This window comes from Salvelinus alpinus, chromosome 32, assembly GCF_045679555.1.
Source record: "Salvelinus alpinus chromosome 32, SLU_Salpinus.1, whole genome shotgun sequence".
In the NCBI taxonomy this organism is placed as follows: Eukaryota; Metazoa; Chordata; class Actinopteri; order Salmoniformes; family Salmonidae; genus Salvelinus; species Salvelinus alpinus.
In genome coordinates this window covers 17,108,472-17,132,021 of record NC_092117.1, presented here as the reverse complement: position 1 = coordinate 17,132,021, position 23,550 = coordinate 17,108,472, and the positions used below count along the sequence as shown (strand labels likewise).

General features: G+C 42.4%; 1 protein-coding gene across 2 annotated transcripts; it reads left to right on the top strand.

Moving 5' to 3' along the window:
• The first annotated feature begins 1,655 nt into the window (after positions 1-1,655).
• Positions 1,656-20,329, top strand: LOC139562417 (polymeric immunoglobulin receptor-like). 2 transcript variants are annotated; one of them, XM_071380117.1, is made up of 10 exons: positions 1,656-1,812; positions 9,131-9,442; positions 9,667-9,996; positions 10,906-10,954; positions 12,658-12,746; positions 12,904-12,944; positions 18,020-18,088; positions 18,335-18,406; positions 18,774-18,827; positions 18,987-20,329. In XM_071380117.1, the coding sequence occupies exons 1-9, from the start codon at positions 1,755-1,757 to the stop codon at positions 18,825-18,827; spliced, it is 1,074 nt and encodes a 357-aa protein (XP_071236218.1). In that variant the 5' UTR covers positions 1,656-1,754; the 3' UTR covers positions 18,987-20,329. The 2 variants fall into 2 exon arrangements, with proteins under 2 accessions (XP_071236218.1, XP_071236219.1); XM_071380118.1 differs by having other exon boundaries at positions 18,984-20,329.
• The last annotated feature ends 3,221 nt before the right edge of the window (positions 20,330-23,550 follow it).

The window sequence follows — 23,550 nt, the reverse complement described above, 5'->3', positions numbered from 1 at the left end:
TTGGTGAAATCCCCTCACAATGATCTCAAACTGTGTTTCCAATAAACAAGGAAATTCAACAAAGACTACCCTTGCTGGTCAGGAAACTCTTGGGTATGTTGTGATGGACTGTAATTACAATTTCTTCATATGAACCTGGTAAAATTATCTTTGTAGTGTAGCTAGCCACATAATAAATGGCTCTGAATTCACAGCCAGCATGCTGTCAAAGCTAGCTCCACAGAGTTTCTAAATCCATAGGTGCAACATCGCAAGACTTCCAGGAATGCTTGCAAAGCAGACTAAGCAGACCAGGCCGGGGTTTGAGGTTGGAGAAGTCAATGAGAGAAGTGAAATAATCTTCCTTAGTTGTTCATTTTCTCAAAATCTAAAGGCACAACCTAGATTCGAGACTGTTTTTTAAGGAGTTGAACATTACTCCAACCTCGTAAAAGTGACAAACTGTCACGTTTAAATTTTTTGTCAAAATTAACTTTAAATCGAAGGAGTGCCTTTGATTTGACGGCCTGCACATGCACAGTTTGGCGCAAGATGACCGTTAGACCTGGTGATGCGTTTCTGCGCATGAGCTTAGCTAGCTAACATCGCTATGACATTGCCTACAATTGTGATTAGTGATTTCTATTAGAGAAGCAGTTTCTGCCTATCATAATAGGGCACTGTCTTCGCTATAACCAATTTTGGAGCTAAATAGTGCTCTCAAATCGTATCCTGATGTCGACAGTAGATGGGAGTTGTATTCATAACATTGCGTTAGCAGGCGTTAGTAGGCTAGCTAGCGTTAGCAACATTTGGTGGTCAATGAGACTGAGAGCCATAAAAGTATGAAAGCCATGAAATAAAAGTATAATTTCGGACTCTAAAAATACTCCACCAACAGGCTCTCCATTTCAGGAATCACAGTAGCAAGAACTCCTGGTGCACTGTTCAATTATTTAGCTATTTGTTTTTTGAAGAAAAGTTTCAGTTTTTGCCATAGCCTCCTTTACTGGCTTGTATGTGATTTAAAAGTGACCTTGTCCAAGGTGTTGGACTCGACGACAGTTGCTATCCATTGGAGCGCTGCAATTGGTTGCCTAAATTCTGGGGCGGGGCTTAGTGAAGGGTCAGTAGTGGTACGACCAAGTCATGGGCTGGTGCCACCAACTGAAAATGTTTGTATGGAGCCCTGTGAATATGCCCTTTAACATATAATAGAACTTGTGAATTATAAGATCTTAGGCTATGCTCTCATATTTGTCCACAATTTGGAATTAGGCTGACTCATGTTACTAAATGAAAGAAATGCTATATGAGGTGACCTTTTTTTTTATTGACAAATGTAATTGAATTCCGTTACTCATTTTGAGTAATCCAAAGGATTACTAATTACTTTTTTTTTCATGTAACTGTAATCAGTAACGGACCTCATTAATATCAGAAAGGACTATCAGACCAACACAGGACTCAGGAGTTTATAAATGTATTACTTTATCAGGGTATTGAGGATGGGGAACGAACCACAAGCAATGATCATATAAATCAACATATGTATTAACATCAACCTTGGTCAGGTTCAACAGCTCAACATTGACTACACAAGGTCTTGCACAGGGCACATGGTTGCATTGTCATTAAAACAGGAAGAGTTAAATAAGTGATATCCATGTGGATCAGGAAGTAGAGTTAGTTGCCTGGGTGCCCTGGTCCATGACACACACCAGTGCGCCCATTCAAACATAAAAGCTACCAGAGAATTTCTCTCTCATCCAATCATGGCTCCATATCTCCTCCTTGTCCTGCACACTCTTTTCTTCCTCACTGGACTGTCAGGTAAGTGAGGGAAGCCATTTTGTTGTTTGATATTATTAGACTCAGTTCCTGAGTCAGACACTGAGACTGAGTACATGCTGAAAGTCATAACACTTGTAATGTTCTTTATACTTTGTCAATAGACATTGTAGTCACATTAAAGATTTTCGGTATGTTGTGCTCAGATGTATTGATGAGTGCCGTTTTAATTTGTGAAACAGTTGTATTTTTCAGCAGTTATCTTTTTCTAGTATTTGCATAACACATTTAAACACAATTTCCAGTAAACGAGATCTAACATATTAAGAAGAGACACAGGAATAAAGCACTTCTTTGGTTACAGTTGTATACCATGAGGTGCTCTTTGATCATGGCATGAAATACTACAGAACAAAAATAAGTTGATGCTGGATAGTAAACAATGCTAAAAAAGCCTTTTTGCAAAACAACTTCCAGAAGTAATTAAGGCACTCTCATGTAGTGGAAAAATGTCAAATCCTTTATTGTTTACGGCTTATATATAGCAAAAATTTAAAAGATTACTGGCGCATTGCGGCTACAAGAACCTTTATCAGGGTGACAAAGAATAGGGGTAGACAGACAGGTGTAGTGCATTCGGAAATTCCTTGACTTTTCCTTGACTTTTTCCACATTTTGTTATGTTACATTCTTGTTCTAAAATTGAATAAATTGCTTTTTCCCCTATCATCAATCTACATTCAATACCCCATAATGACAAAGCAAAAATGGGATTTTAGAATTTTTGCAAAAGCATAAAAAATTTAAAACTGAAATATAACTTTTTCATAAGCATTCAGACACTACTCAGTACTTTGCTGAAGCACCTTCGGCAGCGATTACAGCCTCAAGTCTTTTTGGGTATGACGCTACAAGCTTGGTACACCTGTATTTGGGGAGTTTCTCCCAAGCTCTGTATGGTTGGATGGGGAGATTCGCTGCACAGCTATTTTCAGGTCTCTCCAGAGATGTTCAATCGAGTTCAAGTCTGGGCTTTGGCTGGGCCATTCAAGGACATTCAGCGACTTGTCCCGAAGCCACACCTGCATTGTCTTGGCTGTGTGCTTAGGGTCGTTGTTCTGTTGGTAGGTGAAACTTCGCCCCAGTCTGAGGTCCTGAGCGCTCTGGAGCAGGTTCACATCAAATCAAATCTAAATTATTTATATAGCCCTTCTTACATCAGCTGATATCTCAAAGTGCTGTACAGAAACCCAGCCTAATATTCAAATGTTCATAAATGACCAGCATGGTCAAATAATAATAATCACAGTAGTTGTCGAGAGTGCAGCAAGTCAGCACCTCAGGAGTAAATGTCAGTTGGCTTTTCATAGCCGATCATTCAGAGTATCTCTACCGCTCCTGCTGTCTCTAGAGAGTTGAAAATAGCAGGTCTGGGACAGGTAGCACGTCCGGTGAACAGGTCAGGGTTCCATAGCTGCAGGCAGAACAGTTGAAACTGGAGCAGCAGCACGGCCAGGTGGACTGGGGACAGCAAGGAGTCATCATGCCAGGTAGCCCTGAGGCATGGTCCTGGGCTCAGGTCCTCCGAGAGAGAGAAAGAAAGAGAGAATTAGAGAGAGCATACTTAAATTCACACAGGACACCGGATAAGACAGGAGAAGTACTCCAGATATAACAAACTGACCCTAGCCCCCCGACACATAAACTAATGCAGCATAAATACTGGAGGCTGAGACAGGAGGGGTCAGGAGACACTGTGGCCCCATCCGATGATACCCCCGGACAGGGTCAAACAGGAAGGATATAACCCCACCCACTTTGCCAAAGCACAGCCCCCACACCACTGGAGGGAAATCTTCAACCACCAACTTACCATCCTGAGACAAGGCCGAGTATAGCCCACAAAGATCTCCGCCACGGCCAACCCAGACAGGAAGATCACATCAGTGACTCAACCCACTCAAGTGACGCACTCCTCCTAGGGACGGCATGAAAGAGCACCAGTAAGCCAGTGACTCAGCCCCTGTAATAGGGTTAGAGGCAGAGAATCCCAGTGGAGATAGGGGAACCGGCCAGGCAGAGACAGCAAGGGCGGTTCGTTGCTCCAGAGCCTTTCCGTTCACCTTCACAGTCCTGGGCCAGACTACACTCAATCATTTGACCCACTGAAGAAATGAGTCTTCAGTAAAGACTTAAAGGTTGAGACCGAGTCCGCGTCTCTCACATGGGTAGGCAGACCATTCCATAAAAATGGAGCTCTATAGGAGAAAGCCCTGCCTCCAGCTGTTTGCTTAGAAATTCTAGGGACAATTAGGAGGCCTGCGTTTTGTGACCGTAGCGTACGTGTAGGTATGTACGGCAGGACCAAATCGGAAAGATAAGTAGGAGCAAGCCCATGTAATGCTTTGTAGGTTAGCAGTAAAACCTTGAAATCAGCCCTTGTCTTAACAGGAAGCCAGTGTAGGGAGGCTAGCACTGGAGTAATATAATCACATTTTTTGGTTCTAGTCAGGATTCTAGCAGCAGTATTTAGCACTAACTGAAGTTTATTTAGTGCTTTATCCGGGTAGCCGGAAAGTAGAGCATTGCAGTAGTCTAACCTAGAAGTAACAAAAGCATGGATTAATTTTTCTGCATCATTTTTGGACAGAAAGTTTCTGATTTTTGCAATGTTACGTAGATGGAAAAATGCTGTCCTTGAAACAGTCTTGATATGTCCGTCAAAAGAGAGATCAGGGTCCAGAGTAACGCCGAGGTCCTTCACAGTTTTATTTGAGACGACTTTACAACCATCAAGATTAATTGTCAGATTCAACAGAAGATCTCTTTGTTTCTTGGGACCTAGAACAAGCATCTCTGTTTTGTCCGAGTTTAAAGTAGAAAGTTTGCAGCCATCCACTTCCTTATGTCTGAAACACAGGCTTCTAGCAGGGGCAATTTTGGGGCTTCACCAAGGATCTCTTTGTATTTTGCTCTATTCATCTTTCCCTCGATCCTGACTAGTCTCTCAGTGACAAGTCATTGTTTTTTATAACTGTGCACCAGTGGCATTTCACACTTTAGTATCTCAATATGTTTTTTTTTGTAATGTGTAATTAAAAGTACAGCATTATTCAGTTGGAAAATGAAGATCAAAACAGTTGCATTATAAATAAAAATTTCAGCTGCAGAAAGGGATACTGGGTAAAAAAGTGTTTTTGAAAGTATACTTCAAATATATTTTGTGGACATCTAAGTTAAATATACTTTTTTGAAAGTATACTTAAGTATATTCTCTTGAGAAAGTATACTCTCAAGAAGCATATTCCTCAGCTAGTCATGTTCGCTTATGTGGAATAAACAATCATTATCATTGTGAACTTTCTCTGCACTCTTCCGAACAGGAATTCAGAAAGTACTTCAAAACTCATCATTGGCACTGAAACTATACTTATAATGTACTTGTCACACCCTGATCTGTTTCACCTGTCCTTGTGCCACCCCCTCCAAGTGTCACCCATCTTCCCCATTATCCCCTGGGTATTTAAACCTGTGGTTTCTGTCTGTCTGTTCCAGTTTGTCTTGTATGTTCCAAGTCAACCTGCATGGTTTTCCCGTGCTCCTGCCTTTTCTATTCTCTTTTGCTAGTCCTCCCGGTTTTGACCCTTGCTGTTTTCTGGACTCTGTACACACCTGCCTGACCACTCTGCCTGCCCTGACCTCGAGCTTGCCTGCCACACTGTACCTCCTGGAGTCTGAACTAGTTTTGACTTCTTGCCTGTCCACGACCATTCTCTTGCCTATCCCTTTTGGATTATTAATAAATATCAAAGACTCAAACCATCTGCCTCCCGTGTCTACATCTGGGTCTCGCCTTGTGCCCTTATAGTACTTTATAACTCACAGGCAGTGTTCCATAAAAAAAATCTATGCCTCAACATAAAAACAACTCCAAGTGTATTTTGAATGAATAAACTCAATTACAATTAAAGCATATGAAATTGAAGTAAACTTTTAATGAGTATGTTTAAGTGTAATGATAGTGAACATATAGTATATTTAAAAAATTAAATACAATGCATTTAAATGACACTTTTAAAAGGTGTATGGAAGGTTGATAGTATATTGATAAGATAATTAGGTGGGCGCTGAAATTTGTCCTATTTCACACATGTACAAGAGTGAATCGTAAATTATTTTGTGAATATCCCACTACCCCTTAGTGTGGGTTCAGTGCCAGGGATCAGCTATTATTGACAGCAACCCTGGAGCAATTAGGGTTATGTGCCTTGCTCAAGGGCACATCAACAGATGTTTCACTTAGTCAGCTCAGGGATTTGAACCAGCAACCTTTCAGTTACTGGCCCAACACTCCTAACCACAAGGCTACCTGCCACCCACCTGTTGTATACTGAAAAAATAATGAATTTAAAAAGTGTACTTTAAGGGTGAAGTGTAATGATAGTATATTTATAGTATACTTAAGATATCCTAGAAAAGTACACTACATATTTGAAGTACAGTTGAAGTCGGAAGTTTACATACACCATAGCCAAATTCATTTAAACTCAGTTTTTCACAATTCCTGACATTTAATCCCAGTAAAAATGCCCTGTTTTAGGTCAGTTAGGATCACCACTTTATTTTAAGAATGTGAAATGTCAGAATAATAGTAGAAAGAATAATTTATTTTAGCTTTTATTTCTTTCATCACATTCTCAGTGGGTCAGAAGTTTACATACACTCAATTAGTATTTGGTATCTTTGCCTTTAAATTGTTTAACTTGGGTCAAACATTTCGGGTAGCCTGACTCTGTTGTCCTTAAGCCATTTTGCCACAACTTTGGAAGTATGCTTGGGGTCATTGTCCATTTGGAAGACCCATTTGCGACCAAGCTTTAACTTCCTGACTGATGTCTTGAGATGTTGCTTCAATATATCCACATAATTTTCCATCCTCATGATGCCATCTATTTTGTGAAGTGCACCAGTCCCTCCTGCAGCAAAGCACCCCCACAACATGATGCTGCCACCCCCGTGTTTCCCGGTTGGGATGGTGTTCTTCACAAGCCTCCCCCTTTTTCCTCCAAACATAATGATGGTCATTATGGCCAAACAGTTCTATTTTTGTTTCATCAGACCAGAGGACATTTCTCCAAAAAGTACCATCTTTGTCCCCATGTGCAGTTGCAAACCGTAGTCTGGCTTTTTTATGGCGGTTTTGGAGCAGTGGCTTCTTCCTTGCGGAGCGGCCTTTCAGGTTATGTCAATATAGGACTCGTTTTACTGTGGATAAAGACACTTTTGTACCTGTTTCCTCCAGCATCTTCACAAGGTCCTTTGCTGTTGTTCTGGGATTGATTTGCACTTTTCGCACCAAAGTATGTCCATCTCTAGGAGACAGAATGCGTCTCCTTCCTGAGCAGTATGACGGCTGCGGGGTCCCATGGTGTTTATACTTGCATCCTATTGTTTGTCCAGATGAACGTGGTACCTTCAGGCTTTTGGAAATTGCTCCCAAGGATGAACCAGACTTGTGGAGATCCAAAAATTTTTATCTGAGGTCTTGGCTGATTTCTTTAGATTTTCCCATGATGTCAAGCAAAGAGGCACTGAGTTTGAAGGTAGGCCTTGAAATACGTCCACAGGTACACCTCAAATTGACTCAAATGATGTCAATTAACCTATCAGAAGCTTCTAAAGCCAAGACATAATTTTCTGGAATTTTCCAAGCTGTTTAAAGGCACAGTCAACTTAATGTATGTAAACTTCTGAACCATTGGAATTGTGATACAGTGAATTATAAGGGAAATAATCTGTCTGGTAATAATTGTTGGAATAATGACTTGTGTCATGCACAAAGTAGATGTTGTAACCGACTTGCCAAAACTATAGTTTTGTAACAAGAAATTTGTGGAGTGGTTGATAAACGAGTTTTAATGACTACAACCTAAGTGTGTGTAAACTTCTGACTTCAACTGTATGTTATTTGAATGTGTAGTATTATTTATTTTATTTAACCAGGCAAGACAGAACAAATTCTTATTTACAATGACGGCCTAGGAACAGTCTTGCCTGGTTAAATAAAATAAACTGCTTTGTTCAAGGGCAGAACGACAGATTTTTACCTTGTCAGCTCGGATTCGATCTAGCAACCTTTCAGTTACTGGCAAAACGCTCTAACCACTAGGCTACCTGCCACCCCAAGTATACGTTAGTGTACTTGTAATATATTGTTGTATTATTGTTGCTGATGATGGGCCTTCCAGGAGGGTTATGATGATCCTTGTTAACCTTTGGTAACATGTAATAGCACGCCAACCTGGGGTGGGCAGGGAAAATAAAGTAATATTCTTGCTTAGTGATCCACTTTTCATCTTTGGCATGGCCCAAGATATCATCAAACTCTTGAAATAGAAAAGAAAAAGCTCCCATGTCTATCAATTTGAAAAAATAGGGATATTTTTTACCTAATAACAAAAGTGTAAGTAACATATTTTGCACACATTTCTTTTTTCAACATTGTACTACAGTAGATATCAGAACGACCATCCAGTCAAAGTTACAGTATATCATAACTATTTCATTAACTTCAAATTGTATCTGATTGAAACTAGAGATTGTCTCCATAGTTTAGGGGTGTCAAAGCTAAATATGAGTTTAATGGTCAAAGTGTTATGTTCTCGTGGCTGGATTTCGGTGTGCCGACAACAGCACCAACATGTCTCAGTCTTCTCTGGTGTCACAAACACATAGTGTGACAACGACAGTCTCACTCATTTCTCTCTGTCACGTTCCTGACCTATTTCTGTTAGTTTGTTGTATGTGTTAGTTGGTCAGGACGTGAGTTTGGGTGGGCATTCTATGTTGTCTGTTTCTATGTTGGTTTAAGGGTTGCCTGGTATGGCTCTCAATTAGAGGCAGGTGTTTGGCGTTCCTCTAATTGAGAGTCATATTTAGGTAGGTTGTTTCACAGTGTTCGTTGTGGGTGGTTGTCTTCCGTGTCTGTATGTTATTTCGTACCACACGGGACTGTTTCGGTGTGTATGTAGTCTGTTCCTGTTCGTGCGTTCTTCGTGTCTATGTAAGTTCTCATGTTTAGGTCAGTCTACGTCGTTTGTTATTTTGTATCATTTCAAGTGTAGTTCGTGTTCGTTTTTCGTCTTGTCAATAAATTCATTATGTATTCACAACCCGCTGCACCTTGGTTCAATCCCTGCTCCTCCTCTTCGGATGAAGAGGAGGAGGACAGCCGTTACACTCTCCAGAGGTCACAAATGTATACATTATGTCAAGTGGTTTGGCTGATCATCTGGTGGGACTCTTGAGCAGATGGGTAAAATTAAAGTATCTATATATGTATTTTCTGTTGTGTCTACAGGTATTCACGGTGTGTCCACAGTGAGTCATGTGTCTGTACGTGAAGGAGGCTCCATCACCATCCCATGTCTCTATCATCATGGCTCTGAAAAACATGTGAAATACTGGTGTAATGGATATTTCTTCAATTTTTGCTCTACTCTAATACGTACTGACTCTCAGAGTGCATCTAATTGGTTGTCCATCGCTGATCATGTTACTACAAGAGTCTTCACTGTGACCATGAAGAATCTGCAACTAGGGGTCTCTGGATATTTCTGGTGTGCTGTGGAGAAAGGTGACACCACATATCTATATCTGTCAGTTGCCACAGGTGAGATCCTTACCTTTCTGATCATTAAAATACCATCTACTGAGTTTAGTAATACCATGTGAAATTGGTTAGTTTAGATGAGCATCTGGCCTCATAATTCTGTTTAAACCATTTGTGTTTTCTGATCTAGATTTACCTTTTTAAAATGACCGAACATGTACTCTGTATGGGGATTATTTGACATTCACACAAATGTTGACCCTTCAAATCCATTCATTGTGCAGGTACTGCAGGACTCTATGTGGACCAGCAACATGTGACTGGAGTTGAAGGACAGAGTGTCACTGTCAATTGTAACTATCGTAACTCTGGAGATTTCTGCTGGTGCAGGCTGGGTGGCTCTTGCGTGGAGAGGAGTGTTGGGAATTTAGATGGAGCATCAGTAGAATTAAAGCGGATTCTTGCCAATGGAGAAAAAGTCATGATCGTAACGATGAGTCAACTAAAAATTAAGAACACTGGCTGGTACTGGTGTGCAGTTGGAGATCTACAGATGCCTGTTCATATCACTGTTAACCAACCAACCACAACACAGAGTAACACCACCACCACAAGTAAGTACAGAGCAATCCCATATAACCAAGTATGAGTCCCGTTTATTCATCCAGTGTTAGAGATTAAGGAACATTTCTGAAGCAAAGTGGAAATATATATATATTGTATTTTGCCTTTTTTCTTTGCAATTTCGATCTTGTCCCATCGCTGCCACTCCCCAAAGGGCTCGGGAGAGGCAAAAGTGGAGTCATGCGTCCTCCGAAACATGACCCGCCTAACCACGCTTCTTAATTAACACCCGCCAGCCAGCCGCACCATTGTGTTGGAGGAAACACCGTTCATCTGGCGACCGGGGTCAGCCTGCAGGCACCCGGCCCGCCACAAGGAGTTGCTAGGGCGCGATGAGCCAAGTAAAGCCCCCCTGGCCAAACCCTTACCTAACCCGGACGATGCTAGGTCATTTGTGCACCGTCCTATGGGACTTCCAGCCACGGCTGGTTGTGGCACAGCCAGGGAATAAACCCGGGTCTGTATCATCGCCTCTAGCACTGCGATGCAGTGCCTTAGACCGCTGCGCCACTCAGGAGGCCCCAAAGTGGAAATCTTTTGACCACACATTCTCTTGAGATTTTCCTGTCAGTCATGTTAAAGATCATTAAGAAATGGAACAATCTTTATAAAACTGTTCATCATATCTACCACCTAGATTTGAAAATAATACTGAAAATAAAAGGAATTTAATTTTAACGCATGTGTCAAACACAAGCTAAGAAAGCATTATATAGATTAGCTAATCAACATTCCAGTTACCTGGTTTTAATCATATAAATCTAAATTGTACACCAGTCAGTTTATTGGAGCTACTTATTGGAGCTTCTCACAGCGACAAAAGCTCCAACCACTTACTAAACTTCACTAACAGGTGCTGAGTAACACTTCTCAGCCCACATTCACCCCTTCTGTTACAGACCAGAACAATGGGGGAACTGACGAGAAGCGACAGAAAAGGATCCAGAGGTCAGTATTCAGTCTCCTCACTTTAACAGGGGCAGCAGATAATGTTCCCTCTAAAAATGTTTAAGCACTGAGAAAATGTCAGGTCTGCTGAGGGCAAACTTGAACTTTGTGAAAATTCTGTGCAACTTCCGGCGTACGTTTACTGTGAACACTGAGGCTGTACCTGCTTTAATGTACTGTTTTAACAGGGGCCAAGTAGGCTACTGTGGCTATTTGATCATACTGTAGGCCTACCAGAGTGGCCTACCATCAAAAACTATGGATCAGATAACATTTTAACATGGAAATAGCAGTTATTTCCTTCAGCCTACAGTAGCATCCAATGTGTGGTGTTCAATGTAGGCCTACATTCCATGAGACTTTTGAAAAAAAACATGCAGGGATTTACATTAATTATCCATTTGTTCTTCAGACAAGTAGGTAACTGAACATTTTGTTGTGTTGTTTGATGCAAGAAACCACTTTACAAAATACAATTCATTATTATTCCCATACCATTATTATAGAGAATCAGACAAATTATGCTACCCTCTGCATATTGGCAACTTAGCTTATTCAAGTCTCTCTCAAAATACAATATTGCCCCTTTAAGACATAAAAAAAGCTCTTTACCTGACTTGTTTTTCAAAGATGACTAGAAAAGTACACGTTTTGTGCTCTTGTAGGAAGCAGTCACTCCCACATTGCCGAATACAAATGATCTATAACTAGGCTAGTAACTCACTAACTAGAAAAGAATATGAACAAATGTGAACACATGGCTACATGCAGCTCTTGGTTTGATCTCAAAACACATAATAATAGCTCATGCTGTAAAGCAGTCCAGTTCAAAGTGAATGGCACAAATCTATATATGGCAATGGTCTATTTGCATATAGGCCTACTGTAGATCTTATTGGTTATGGTGCACCGGTCTGTAGAGTATGGGCCTGAGTTGTGCCTGTCAATGCAATAGAATTCTACTCCAATGCATTCTGCCTACAACAAAATCTCTTGCATAGTTCGTTTTGTTCGTTTGTTGCAATGAAATTGGCTAATATTGCATTGATTCGATTGAATTCCCACAGTAAAGGGAAACGTTTATAGTGTTAACTAACAAAGAAAACTTGTGAAAGTTGAGTGAAATTCAATCTTGTGCTTCTCTGTGGAGGCTGATATTTCTTCTGCGGAGGAGCTGTGCGCAGCTTATATGGAACATTGGCGGCAGGTAGCCTAATGGTTAAGAGCTTTGGGCCAGTACAAACGGAAGGATGGCGGTTCAAATCCCCTAGTCAGAAAAATATGTTGATGTGCCCTTGAGCAAGGCACTTAACCCTAATTGCTTCTGTAAGTCGCTCTGGATAAGAGCGTCTGCTAAATGACAAAAATGTAATAGTCATCCAAGTGGTTGGTGAAACTGTAAGGGTGTGGGGGCAATGGATGAAAGTGTATACAAAATTAAAAACACCTTCCTTTACCACTTCCCCATGGTTAGATATCTTTGTGCGTGTATTGTGACATACTTAAGCATTTGTGGCATTCTCTTCTCCTCCCTCTTTTGGTAAAGTTCCTTATTCCTTACTTCCTAAAACTAATGTGTTCGGACCATGATAGGCTATAAAGTATTTCTATGTCGCAACAGTGCAAAAAAATGATGCCTATGATACTTAGATCAATGCCTGTGATTATCTATATATTCTATTTATTTGCATTTTATATTCCAGTTTGCTGGTAGTCCTGCTCATTCCTCTGAGCCTGTTGGTGGTGGTGATAGCTGTTACCTTGCTCACATGGAAGATGTTGAGAAAACATGGTATGTATTTGTTTTAATGAAAATTTATTAAAACAATAATAATAATGACTAATGTCATTTGCAGAATATTATAAATACAGGACAGTAGTTGCTACTACACATGAAAGGTTTGACATGAAAGATCATTAGTACCAACATCCTCTTTTGATTATTTCAGAGGACAAGAAGGCAAAGGACCAACCAGCAAACACCTCAGTAGTAAGCTATGGTCATGTTATCTTTTTTTTAAATTTTTTTTTTATTTCACCTTTATTTAACCAGGTAGGCTAGTTGAGAACAAGTTCTCATTTGCAACTGCGACCTGGCCAAGATAAAGCATAGCAGTGTGAACAGACAACACAGAGTTACACATGGAGTAAACAATAAACAAGTCAATAACATGGTAGAAAAAAAAGAGAATCTATATACAATGTGTGCAAAAGGCATGAGGTAGGCAATAAATCGAATAATTACAATTTAGCAGATTAACACTGGAGTGATAAATCATCAGATGATCATGTGCAAGAAGAGATACTGGTGTGCAAAAGAGCAGAAAAGTAAATAAATAAAAGCAGTATGGGGGGTGAGGTAGGTAAATTGGGTGGGTAGTTTACAGATGGACTATGTACAGCTGCAGCGATCGGTTAGCTGCTCGGATAGCAGATTTTTAAAGTTGTTGAGGGAGATAAAAGTCTCCAACTTCAGAGATTTTTGCAATTCGTTCCAGTCGCAGGCAGCAGAGAACTGGAAGGAAAGGCGTCCAAATGAGGTTTTGGCTTTAGGGATGATCAGTGAGATACACCTGCTGGAGCGCGTGTTGCGGGTGGGTGTAGCCATCGTGAACTGAGATAAGGCGGCACTTTACCTAGCATAGCCTTGTAGATGACCTGGAGCCAGTGGGTCTGACGACGAACATGTAGCGAGGGCCAGCCGACTAGGGCATACAGGTCGCAGTGGTGGGTCGTAGAAGGTGCTTTAGTAACAAAACGAATGGCACTGTGATAAACTGCATCCAGTTTGCTGAGTAGAGTATTGGAAGCTATTTTGTAGATGACATCGCCGAAGTCGAGGATCGGTAGGATAGTCAGTTTTACTAGGGTAAGTTTGGCGGCGTGAGTGAAGGAGGCTTTGTTGCGGAATAGAAAGCCGATTCTTGCTTTGATTTTGGATTGGAGATGTTTGATATGAGTCTGGAAGGAGAGTTTGCAGTCTAGCCAGACACCTAGGTACTTATAGATGTCCACATATTCTAGGTCGGAACCGTCCAGGGTGGTGATGCTAGTCGGGCGTGCGGGTGCAGGCAGCGAACGGTTGAAAAGCATGCATTTGGTTTTACTAGCGTTTAAGAGCAGTTGGAGGCCACGGAAGGAGTGTTGTATGGCATTGAAGCTCGTTTGGAGGTTAGATAGTACAGTGTCCAAGGAAGGGCCGGAAGTATATAGAATGGTGTCGTCTGCGTAGAGGTGGATCAGGGAATCGCCCGCAGCAAGAGCAACATCATTGATGTATACAGAGAAAAGAGTCGGCCCGAGAATTGAACCCTGTGGTACCCCCATAGAGACTGCCAGAGGACCGGACAACATGCCCTCCGATTTGACACACTGAACTCTGTCTGCAAAGTAGTTGGTGAACCAGGCAAGGCAGTCATTAGAAAAACCGAGGCTACTGAGTCTGCCGATAAGAATATGGTGATTGACAGAGTCGAAAGCCTTGGCCAGGTCGATGAAGACGGCTGCACAGTAATGTCTTTTATCGATGGCGGTTATGATATCGTTTAGTACCTTGAGCGTGGCTGAGGTGCACCCGTGACCGGCTCGGAAACCGGATTGCACAGCGGAGAAGGTACGGTGGGATTCGAGATGGTCAGTGATCTGTTTGTTGACTTGGCTTTCGAAGACCTTAGATAGGCAGGGCAGGATGGATATAGGTCTGTAACAGTTTGGGTCCAGGGTGTCTCCCCCTTTGAAGAGGGGGATGACCGCGGCAGCTTTCCAATCCTTGGGGATCTCAGATGATACGAAGGAGAGGTTGAACAGGCTGGTGATAGGGGGTGCGACAATGGCGGCGGACAGTTTCAGAAATAGGGGGTCCAGATTGTCAAGCCCAGCTGATTTGTATGGGTCCAGGTTTTCCAGCTCTTTCAGAACATCTGCTATCTGGATTTGGGTAAAGGAGAAGCTGGGGAGGCTTGGGCGAGTAGCAGCGGAGGGGGCGGGGCTGTTGGCCAAGGTTGGAGTCGCCAGGAGGAAGGCATGGCCAGCCATTGAGAAATGCTTGTTGAAGTCTTCGATTATCACGGATTTATCGGTGGTGACCGTGTTACCTAGCCTCAGTGCAGTGGGCAGCTGGGAGGAGGTGCTCTTGTTCTCCATGGACTTTACAGTATCCCAGAACTTTTTGGAGTTAGAGCTACAGGATGCAAATTTCTGCTTGAAAAAGCTGGCCTTTGCTTTCCTGACTGACTGCGTGTATTGGTTCCTGACTTCCCTGAACAGTTGCATATCGCGGGGGCTCTTCGATGCTATTGCAGTTCGCCACAGGATGTTTTTGTGCTGGTCGAGGGCAGTCAGGTCTGGAGTGAACCAAGGGCTATATCTGTTCTTGGTTCTGCATTTTTTGAACGGAGCATGCTTGTCTAATATGGTGAGGAAGTAACATTTAAAGAATGACCAGGCATCCTCAACTGACGGGATGAGGTCAATATCCTTCCAGGGTACCCGGGCCAGGTCGATTAGAAAGGCCTGCTCGCAGAAGTGTTTTAGGGAGCGTTTGACAGTGATGAGGGGTGGTCGTTTGACCGCGGACCCGTGGCGGATACAGGCAATGAGGCAGTGATCGCTGAGATCTTGATTGAAGACAGCAGAGGTGTATTTGGAGGGCAGGTTGGTCAGGATAATGTCTATTAGGGTGCCCATGTTTACGGATTTAGGGTTGTACCTGGTGGGTTCCTTGATGATTTGTGTGAGATTGAGGGCATCAAGCTTGGATTGTAGGACTGCCGGGGTGTTAAGCATATCCCAGTTTAGGTCACCTAACAGAACAAACTCTGAAGCTAGATGGGGAGCGATCAATTCACAGATGGTGTCCAGGGCACAGCTGGGAGCTGAGGGGGGTCGGTAGCAGGCGGCAACAGTGAGAGACTTATTTCTGGAGAGATTAATTTTTAAAATTAGAAGTTCGAATTGTTTGGGCATAGACCTGGAAAGTATGACAGAACTTTGCAGGCTATCTCTGCAGTAGATTGCAACTCCTCCCCCTTTGGCAGTTCTATCTTGACGGAAAGTGTTATAGTTGGGTATGGAAATCTTCCTAAGCCAGGATTCGGACACGGCAAGGACATCAGGGTTGGCAGAGTGTGCTAAAGCGGTGAATAAGGCAAACTTAGGGAGGAGGCTTCTGATGTTGACATGCATGAGGCCAAGGCTTTTTCGATCACAGAAGTCAACAAATGAGGGTGACTGGGGACATGCAGGGCCTGGGTTTACCTCCACATCACCCGAGGAACAGAGGAGTAGTAGGATGAGGGTGCGGCTAAAGGCTATCAAAACTGGTCGCCTAGAGCGTTGGGGACAAAGAATAAAAGGAGCAGATTTATGGGCGTGGTAGAATAGATTCTGGGCATAATGTGTAGACAGGGGTATGGTGGGGCGTGGGTACAGCGGAGGCAAGCCCAGGCACTGGGTGATGATAAGAGAGGTTGTATCTCTGGACATGCTGGTCTCAATGGGTGAGGTCACCGCATGTGTGGGGGGTGGGACAAAGGAGGTATCGGAGGTACGTAGAGTGGAACTACGGGGTCCATTGCAAACCAAAACAATGATAACTAGCCTGAACAGCAGTATGCAAGGCATATTGATATTTGAGGGAGACATACAATAAGGCATAAAGTGATTGCAGGTCTTGATTGGGAGAGCTAGCTAAAACAACAGGTGAGATAACAGCAGCTAGTCAGTTAACACAGCAGCAGCAGGTAAAAATGGCGACGGCTAGGCAGAGAGGGTCGGATTAACTACACACAGATCCTGAGTTAAAGCACAGAGCCGACAGATAAAACACAAATAAACGGAATGGAGTACCGTGAATTAATGGACAGTCAAGCAAGCATCAGCTATGTAGCCAAGTGATCATAGTGTCCAGGGGGCAGCCGTAGATGGAGCAGTGAGGCCTCCACTAAGCTAGCCCGCGGCGTAAGATTGTTCGATAGACCTGTTCAGATAGCAGCCGATATGCTCAAGACAGCTAACGATTAGCGGGCCGCAGTTAGCATATGGGCGTTCAGGTTACGTCGCGATGGAGGGGCCAGTTGAATAACTCCCTCGGGCAGATAACGTCGGTATCCCAGTCGTGAAGGCCCGGTGGGGCTCCGCATCGGCAGTAAAACGGGTCCGGATAGGTGATTGTAGCCCAGGAGTGGCTGATGGAACTCTTCAGCTGGCTAGCTCCGGGATAATTGGTGTTTGCTCCGGAATTGATGTTAGCCAATAGTCACTCGGATAGCAGCTAGTTAGCTGCAAGATCCAGGTGTAAATGTCCAGAGCTTGCGGTAAAAATCCGGGGATATGGAGAGAAAATAGGTCTGGTATGCTCTGGTCTGAGTCGCGTTGTACAAAACTGGCAATAGTTTTCCGAGCTAAAGGATAGCTGATAAGCGCTAGCTGTGGTTAGCTGAACTACTCACGTTAGCTTGTGAGCTGGCTAACTTCTGGCTAGCATTTTGTTGTTAGATTTCGGATACGAGGTGAATAATACCTTTGAGGAGAAAAAAAACACATCCGCACCACATTTGGTGAGGTAGGTTGCAGGAGAGTGTTTTGAAGTTGAGTTTTTAAGAAGAAAAAAAATATATATAAAAAGAAATGCGAAGAAAAATATATAAAAAATATATACACGGGACAGGACGAGGACAAAGGACATCTGACTGCTACGCCATCTTGGATTGGAAAGTGTCACTCTTCTCACTCATCTGTTCCTTTCTCTTCTTGAGAAAGCTTTGGTTGATAGTCATAAAAGGCCCTAATTATCAACCCGATCTCTTAGGTTTACTGGACTCAAGAATATTAAGTTAAACAGTTTAAAGAGAACTGCGTTTCTCAATTTAGTCATGCACTGAGTATGCATATTTTACTTCCTCAAATCCCTCACCACAACTCCTGACACTTGAATGATAACACATTTTGTACTTTCATTAGAATAGATTGAAACTGCAAATTCATGTGTCAATATACATGTGTACAACATCCTTCTGTCGTAAAAAAAAGTTTGACGTTAACAAGGTTTGTGTTTCATTCTTTCAGCAGTCTGCTGACCCTGAGCAGAACATTACCTACAGCATTGTGAGTCACATCAGAGGATCAACACAACAGGTAAAAACCTAACCTCTTTGACCCAACCCCCCTTCAACCCAACCTAAACCCTCTGCAAACCAACTTAACAACCCCATCAAACTCCACCCAACCCACTCCAAACCAACCTAAACCCTCTGCAACCCAAATAAACCCCCATCAAACTCAACCCAACCCCCTCCAACCCAACCGAAACCCTCGGCAACCCAACTAAACCCCCTCTCTGAGTGGATGAGATCATGTTGCTCTCTCTCCTCCATCCCACAGGGCCTAAACCCTGAGAGCCACGGTGACTTGTACAGCACTGTGATCCCTAAGCAGCACAGGACAGCACAAAGGGTAAACTTTAAACTAAATAAACACATACACACTGCTGGTCTTGTATAGTATTTTTCTGTCTTGAGAAGCAGAACTTGAATTGACAGCCCTGATGTATTGTAGAATGTACAATGAATACAAAATAGATGTAAATGTTATCTGAATAACTCTATGTAACCGTCTACCATCGGGACCCATTACCTGATGATGCAGTGACATACAGCACTGCGGTGACCAAGGCCTACATAAAAAGCTGCTCTACTGTGTTGATGACTTGCTTAACTTATTCATGCCTGTATGTGTTTGTACTGGCATGAAGCTTATATTTATATAGGCTCTAACTCACCATTATAGCTATCAATCTATGTGTGTTCCTCCTCTCTTACAGGCAGCAGAACCAGGTGATGTGGTCTACAGCACAATGGCCCAACACCAGAGATAGGTCAGTGTGATCCCTGCAAACCTTCATGTTTCCTATTTCCTTTCCATTGGTGCACTTGACATTTTATCTGCACCTTCTGACAAACTGATCGTTGTCCATTAGTAACCTATACGACTGGTATGTTCACCGATAACTGAAGGTTCACTTTCTCTCCAGCAGGAGGCAACAGAACAACAGAGACTGAGTGTAGTCCCTCCAAATTACAAATAGGCCTTATCCATTTTACTCCCTAGCTCTTACCTCTTTGGGGGCTACTGATCTGGAAGGACTGAATAAGACTAATGCCTGTCTATCACAGTCTTGTTCTTTTCCATTGTGCAGGCTCTGCTGGCTTAATTATGCCAGTGATTGTGTATTCTAGACAAAGGCAGATTAATTGAGTGTAATTTTTGATTTTCTGAAGTTTAATGTACACACTGATCATGTGTATCTCAATGCTTCATATCTGAAATAAACTACTTTAACAAGAAACTTACCTGAAATGAATGCATGTACAACATCATTAACAGGGGATTAAAATACTTACATACAGTATTTTCCTAGATGCAGAGTACAATTTCATCTCACAACAAGAGGGTAGGCTATATTCTAATGCCAACACATAATTATCTGGGACCGTATCAAGTGTCTCAAAGTAGCAGTGCTGATCTAGGATCAGGTCCCCCCTGGCCATGTAATCTTATTCATTGTGATCTAAAAGGCTAAACTTATCCTAAATCAGCACTCCTACTCTGAGGCTCTTGATACATATGGCCCAGGTCTACAAGACACAGTCACAGCCGTTACTATGTGATGTATTATTTTTTGGAGGACCACATTTTTATTTGTTTTTTGTTGGGGTGGGGGGGGTTACAGGTACATTATCCATTTCAAACGTACATGTAGGCTGCCACTCAAAATAGCACAAAAAAAAACTAAGAAATACATACAGAGTTTAAGTGATAATAAATTCAATGTAAAGAGTAACAGAAGACAAAAAAGAAGTGGGCCTACAGTCCCAACCTCCCATCCCATTCTCCAAACCACACCCAGTCCCAACATGTACCCATCCAACCCCCCACCTCCCCTCCAATACATATATACATATGTGTCCCAGTTCTTCTATGGCCTGCATACTCAACAGACATGTCACCCGTTGAGCATGTTTGGGATACTCTGGATCGACATGTACGACAGCATGTTCCAGTTCCAGCCAATATCCAGCAACTTTGCACAGCCATTGAAGAGGACTGGGACAACATTCCACAGGCCACAATCAACAGCCTGATCAACTTTATGCGAAGGAGATGTGTCACGCTGCATGAGGCAAATGGTGGTCACACCAGATACTGACTGTTTTTCTGATCCACGCCCCTAACTTTTTTTTAAGGTATCTGTGACCAACAGATGCATATCTGTATTCCCAGTCTTGTGAAATCCATAGATCAGGGCCTAATGAATGTATTTAAATTGACTGATTTTCTTATATGAACTGTAGCTAAGTAAAATATAAAAAAATTGTTGCATGTTGCATTCTTATTTTTGTTCAGTGTGTGTATTGTATGTATGTGTTGGGCTTTATGGATTGTTTACTTGTATGTGTTGGGCTTTAGCTGAGATTATTCTCTTCTGAGTTAAGTATATTTGTCCAGGCCTCAATTGTTCCTTGACTAGCACCATTCAGTCTCGCTGTTGACAATTCTAATGTTATAACTTCTAACAGTAACTGTATCCACTGGGGAATTGGGAGAGAGTGAGGTAAGTGCCATCTAAGAGCCAACATCTTTTTTTAGCGGAAATGATGCCTGCCAGCAGTAATTGTTGCTTGATTGAGAGATTCAAGGAGCTATCATCGTTAAGTAACATTATAGATACAAAGCATTGAATATTTACATTCATGCACTTCATAAGGAATTTTGTAACTTTGCCCCAAAAGTATTAAACTGCAGGGCACTCCCACATCATATGGAGGAATGTGCCTACCTGATTTAGAGGACATAATGAACAGCTGGGAGTTGGGGATAACTTCATCGTAAAATGTTTCCTTGGTGTTAAATGCAGTCTGTCAACTGACTTAAAATGTATAAATTGATGCTCGGATTATGGGATGCCGAGGTCATATTTTTTCATATTCTGTTCCAGTTAAAGGGTTTTCAGATGAAATTAGATCTGTGGACAATACTTTTTTAATTGGTAGCTCAGAATATTAGTTGTTTATATATAATAGAGATCAGTCATTTCTGAAGCTAAGATAATTTATTTATATATCGCATCATTGGATGGTTCGGTAGTTGGGTTTCCCAAGGGACTCCATAGGCCAGCATAGCTGACCTAAGTTGTAAATATACAGTAGAAAAAAGGATTTCAAATCAAATCAAATCAAAGTTTATTTGTCACGTGCACCGAATTCAACAGGTGTAGACCTTACAGTGAAATGCTTACATACAGGCTCTAATCAATAGTGCAAAAAAGGTGTTAGGTCAACAATAGATAAGTAAAGAAATAAAACAACAGTAAAAAGACAGGCTATATACAGTAGCAAGGCTATAAAAGTAGCAAGGCTACATACAGACACCGGTTAGTCAGGCTGATTGAGGTAGTACGTACATGTAGATATGGTTAAAGTGACTACGCATATATGATGAACAGAGCGTAGCAGTAGTGTAAAAGAGGGGATGGCGTGTGGTGGGTGGTGGGTGGTGGGTGGCGGGACACAATGCAGATAGCCCGGTTAGCCAATGTGGGGCCCAATTGAGGTAGTATGTGCATGAATGTATAGTTAAAGTGACTATGCATATATGATAAACAGAGAGTAGCAGCAGCGTAAAAAGAGGGGTTGAGGGGGGCACACAATGCAAATAGTCCGGGTAGCCATTTGATTACCTGTTCAGGAGTCGTATGGCTTGGGGGTAAAAACTGTTGAGAAGCCTTTTTGTCCTAGACTTGGCACTCCGGTACCGCTTGCCATGCGGTAGTAGAGAGAACAGTCTATGACTGGGGTGGCTGGGGTCTTTGACCATTTTTAGGGCCTTCCTCTGACATCGCCTGGTGTAGAGGTCCTGGATGGAAGGCAGCTTAGCCCCAGTGATGTACTGGGCCATACGCACTACCCTCTATAGTGCCTTGCGGTCAGAGGCCGAGCAATTGCCGAACCAGGCAGTGATGCAACCAGTCAGGATGCTCTCGATGTTGCAGCTGTAGAACCTTTTGAGGATATCAGGACCCATGCCAAATCTTATTAGTTACCTGAGGGGGAATAGGCTTTGTCGTGCCCTCTTCACGACTGTCTTGGTGTGTTTGGACCATTCTAGTTTGTTGAACAAGAATCTCTGGTCTGATGTAACCAAGATTGAACTCTTTGGTCTGAATGCCAAGCGTTACATCTGGAGGAAACCTGGCACCATCCCTACGGTGAAGCATGATGGTGGCAGCATCATGCTGTGCGGATGTTGTTCAGCTGTAGGGATTTGGAGACTAGCCACGATTGAGGCAAAGATGAATGGAGCAAAGTACAGAGAGATGCTTGATGAAAACCTGCTCCAGAGTGCTCAGGACCTCAGACTGGGACGAAGGGTAACCTTCCAACAGGATCACGACCCTAAGCATTCAGCCAAGACAACACAGGAGTGGCTTCGGGACAAGTCTTTGAATGTCCTTGAGAGGCCCAGCCAGGGCCTGGACTTCAACCCAATCGAACATCTTTGGAGAGACCTAAAAATAGCTGTGCAGCAACACTCCCCATCCAACCTGACAGAGCTTGAGAGGATCTACAGAGAAGAATGTAAGAAACTCCCAAAATACAGGTGCGCCAAGCTTGTAGTGTCATACCCAAGAAGACTCAAGGCTGTAATCACTGCCAAAGGTGCTTCAACAAAGCACTGAGTAAAGGATCTGAATACTTATGTAAATGTGATATTTCCATGTTTAATACATTTGCAAACATTTCTAAAAACCTGTTTTTGCTGTGTCATTATGGGGTATTGTGTGTAGATTTATGAGGGAAAAAACTATTTAATACAGTTAAGAATAAGGTTGTAACGTAACAACATGTGGAAAAAGTCAAGGGGTCTGAATACTTTCCGAATGCACTGTACGTCAGTGAAGACCATCTCTTCCCATAGAAGGCACCCTATTTCTCTCTATACTCAGCCAGGGAGCAGAATAATCATGTCTAAACCAATTTAGGATGAGATGAAACCAAGGATCTCCAACATATACTCTCTGATTACAACCTCATTAATACTAGACTAGTTATTCTCTGGCTTACTACTTAGAATATGTCAACCGTGGTGGTTGACTAGCTAGGCTAGTTAGGTTGCTAGCCTAGCTAGCAGGCAAACATAACTAACTTTAGCTGGCTGGCTGGCTATGATAACTGCATATACCGGTAACATTATTTGATAGCATTATGTATTTCCAAAATGTTGGTTTACTTTAACGTAGTGGTAAACTAGGTGTTGAAAGCAACTGGCTGACGTAACGTTCGTAGAGATCGTAGAGATAACGCTGGCAGGCTAGTTTGCTGGCAACCTTGCAGGCTGATTTCTAACAATAAATTCATAAATGATTTGCTTGTAAATTGGCTGAAAATTGAAACCAGTAGTCATGAGTGCAAAAGTTATACATTTAAAGTTATTTCTGGTGGAGTTTACATTATAGGGAATAGGCAGGCTTTCTGGGTCCTCCCTATTACGTCCCACACGACAATGTTTTTTCTGCTATGACTCCGGGATTCTGACCAGTT

Excerpts from the sequence above, each read along its gene's own strand:
- LOC139562417 (XM_071380117.1), top strand. The coding sequence starts at position 1,755 with ATGGCTCCATATCTCCTCCTTGTCCTGCACACTCTTTTCTTCCTCACT. Across the intron at positions 10,955-12,657 it reads CGACAGAAAAGGATCCAGAG|TTTGCTGGTAGTCCTGCTCA; the intron begins GTCAGTATTCAG and ends TTTATATTCCAG. Across the intron at positions 12,945-18,019 it reads AACCAGCAAACACCTCAGTA|CAGTCTGCTGACCCTGAGCA; the intron begins GTAAGCTATGGT and ends TCATTCTTTCAG.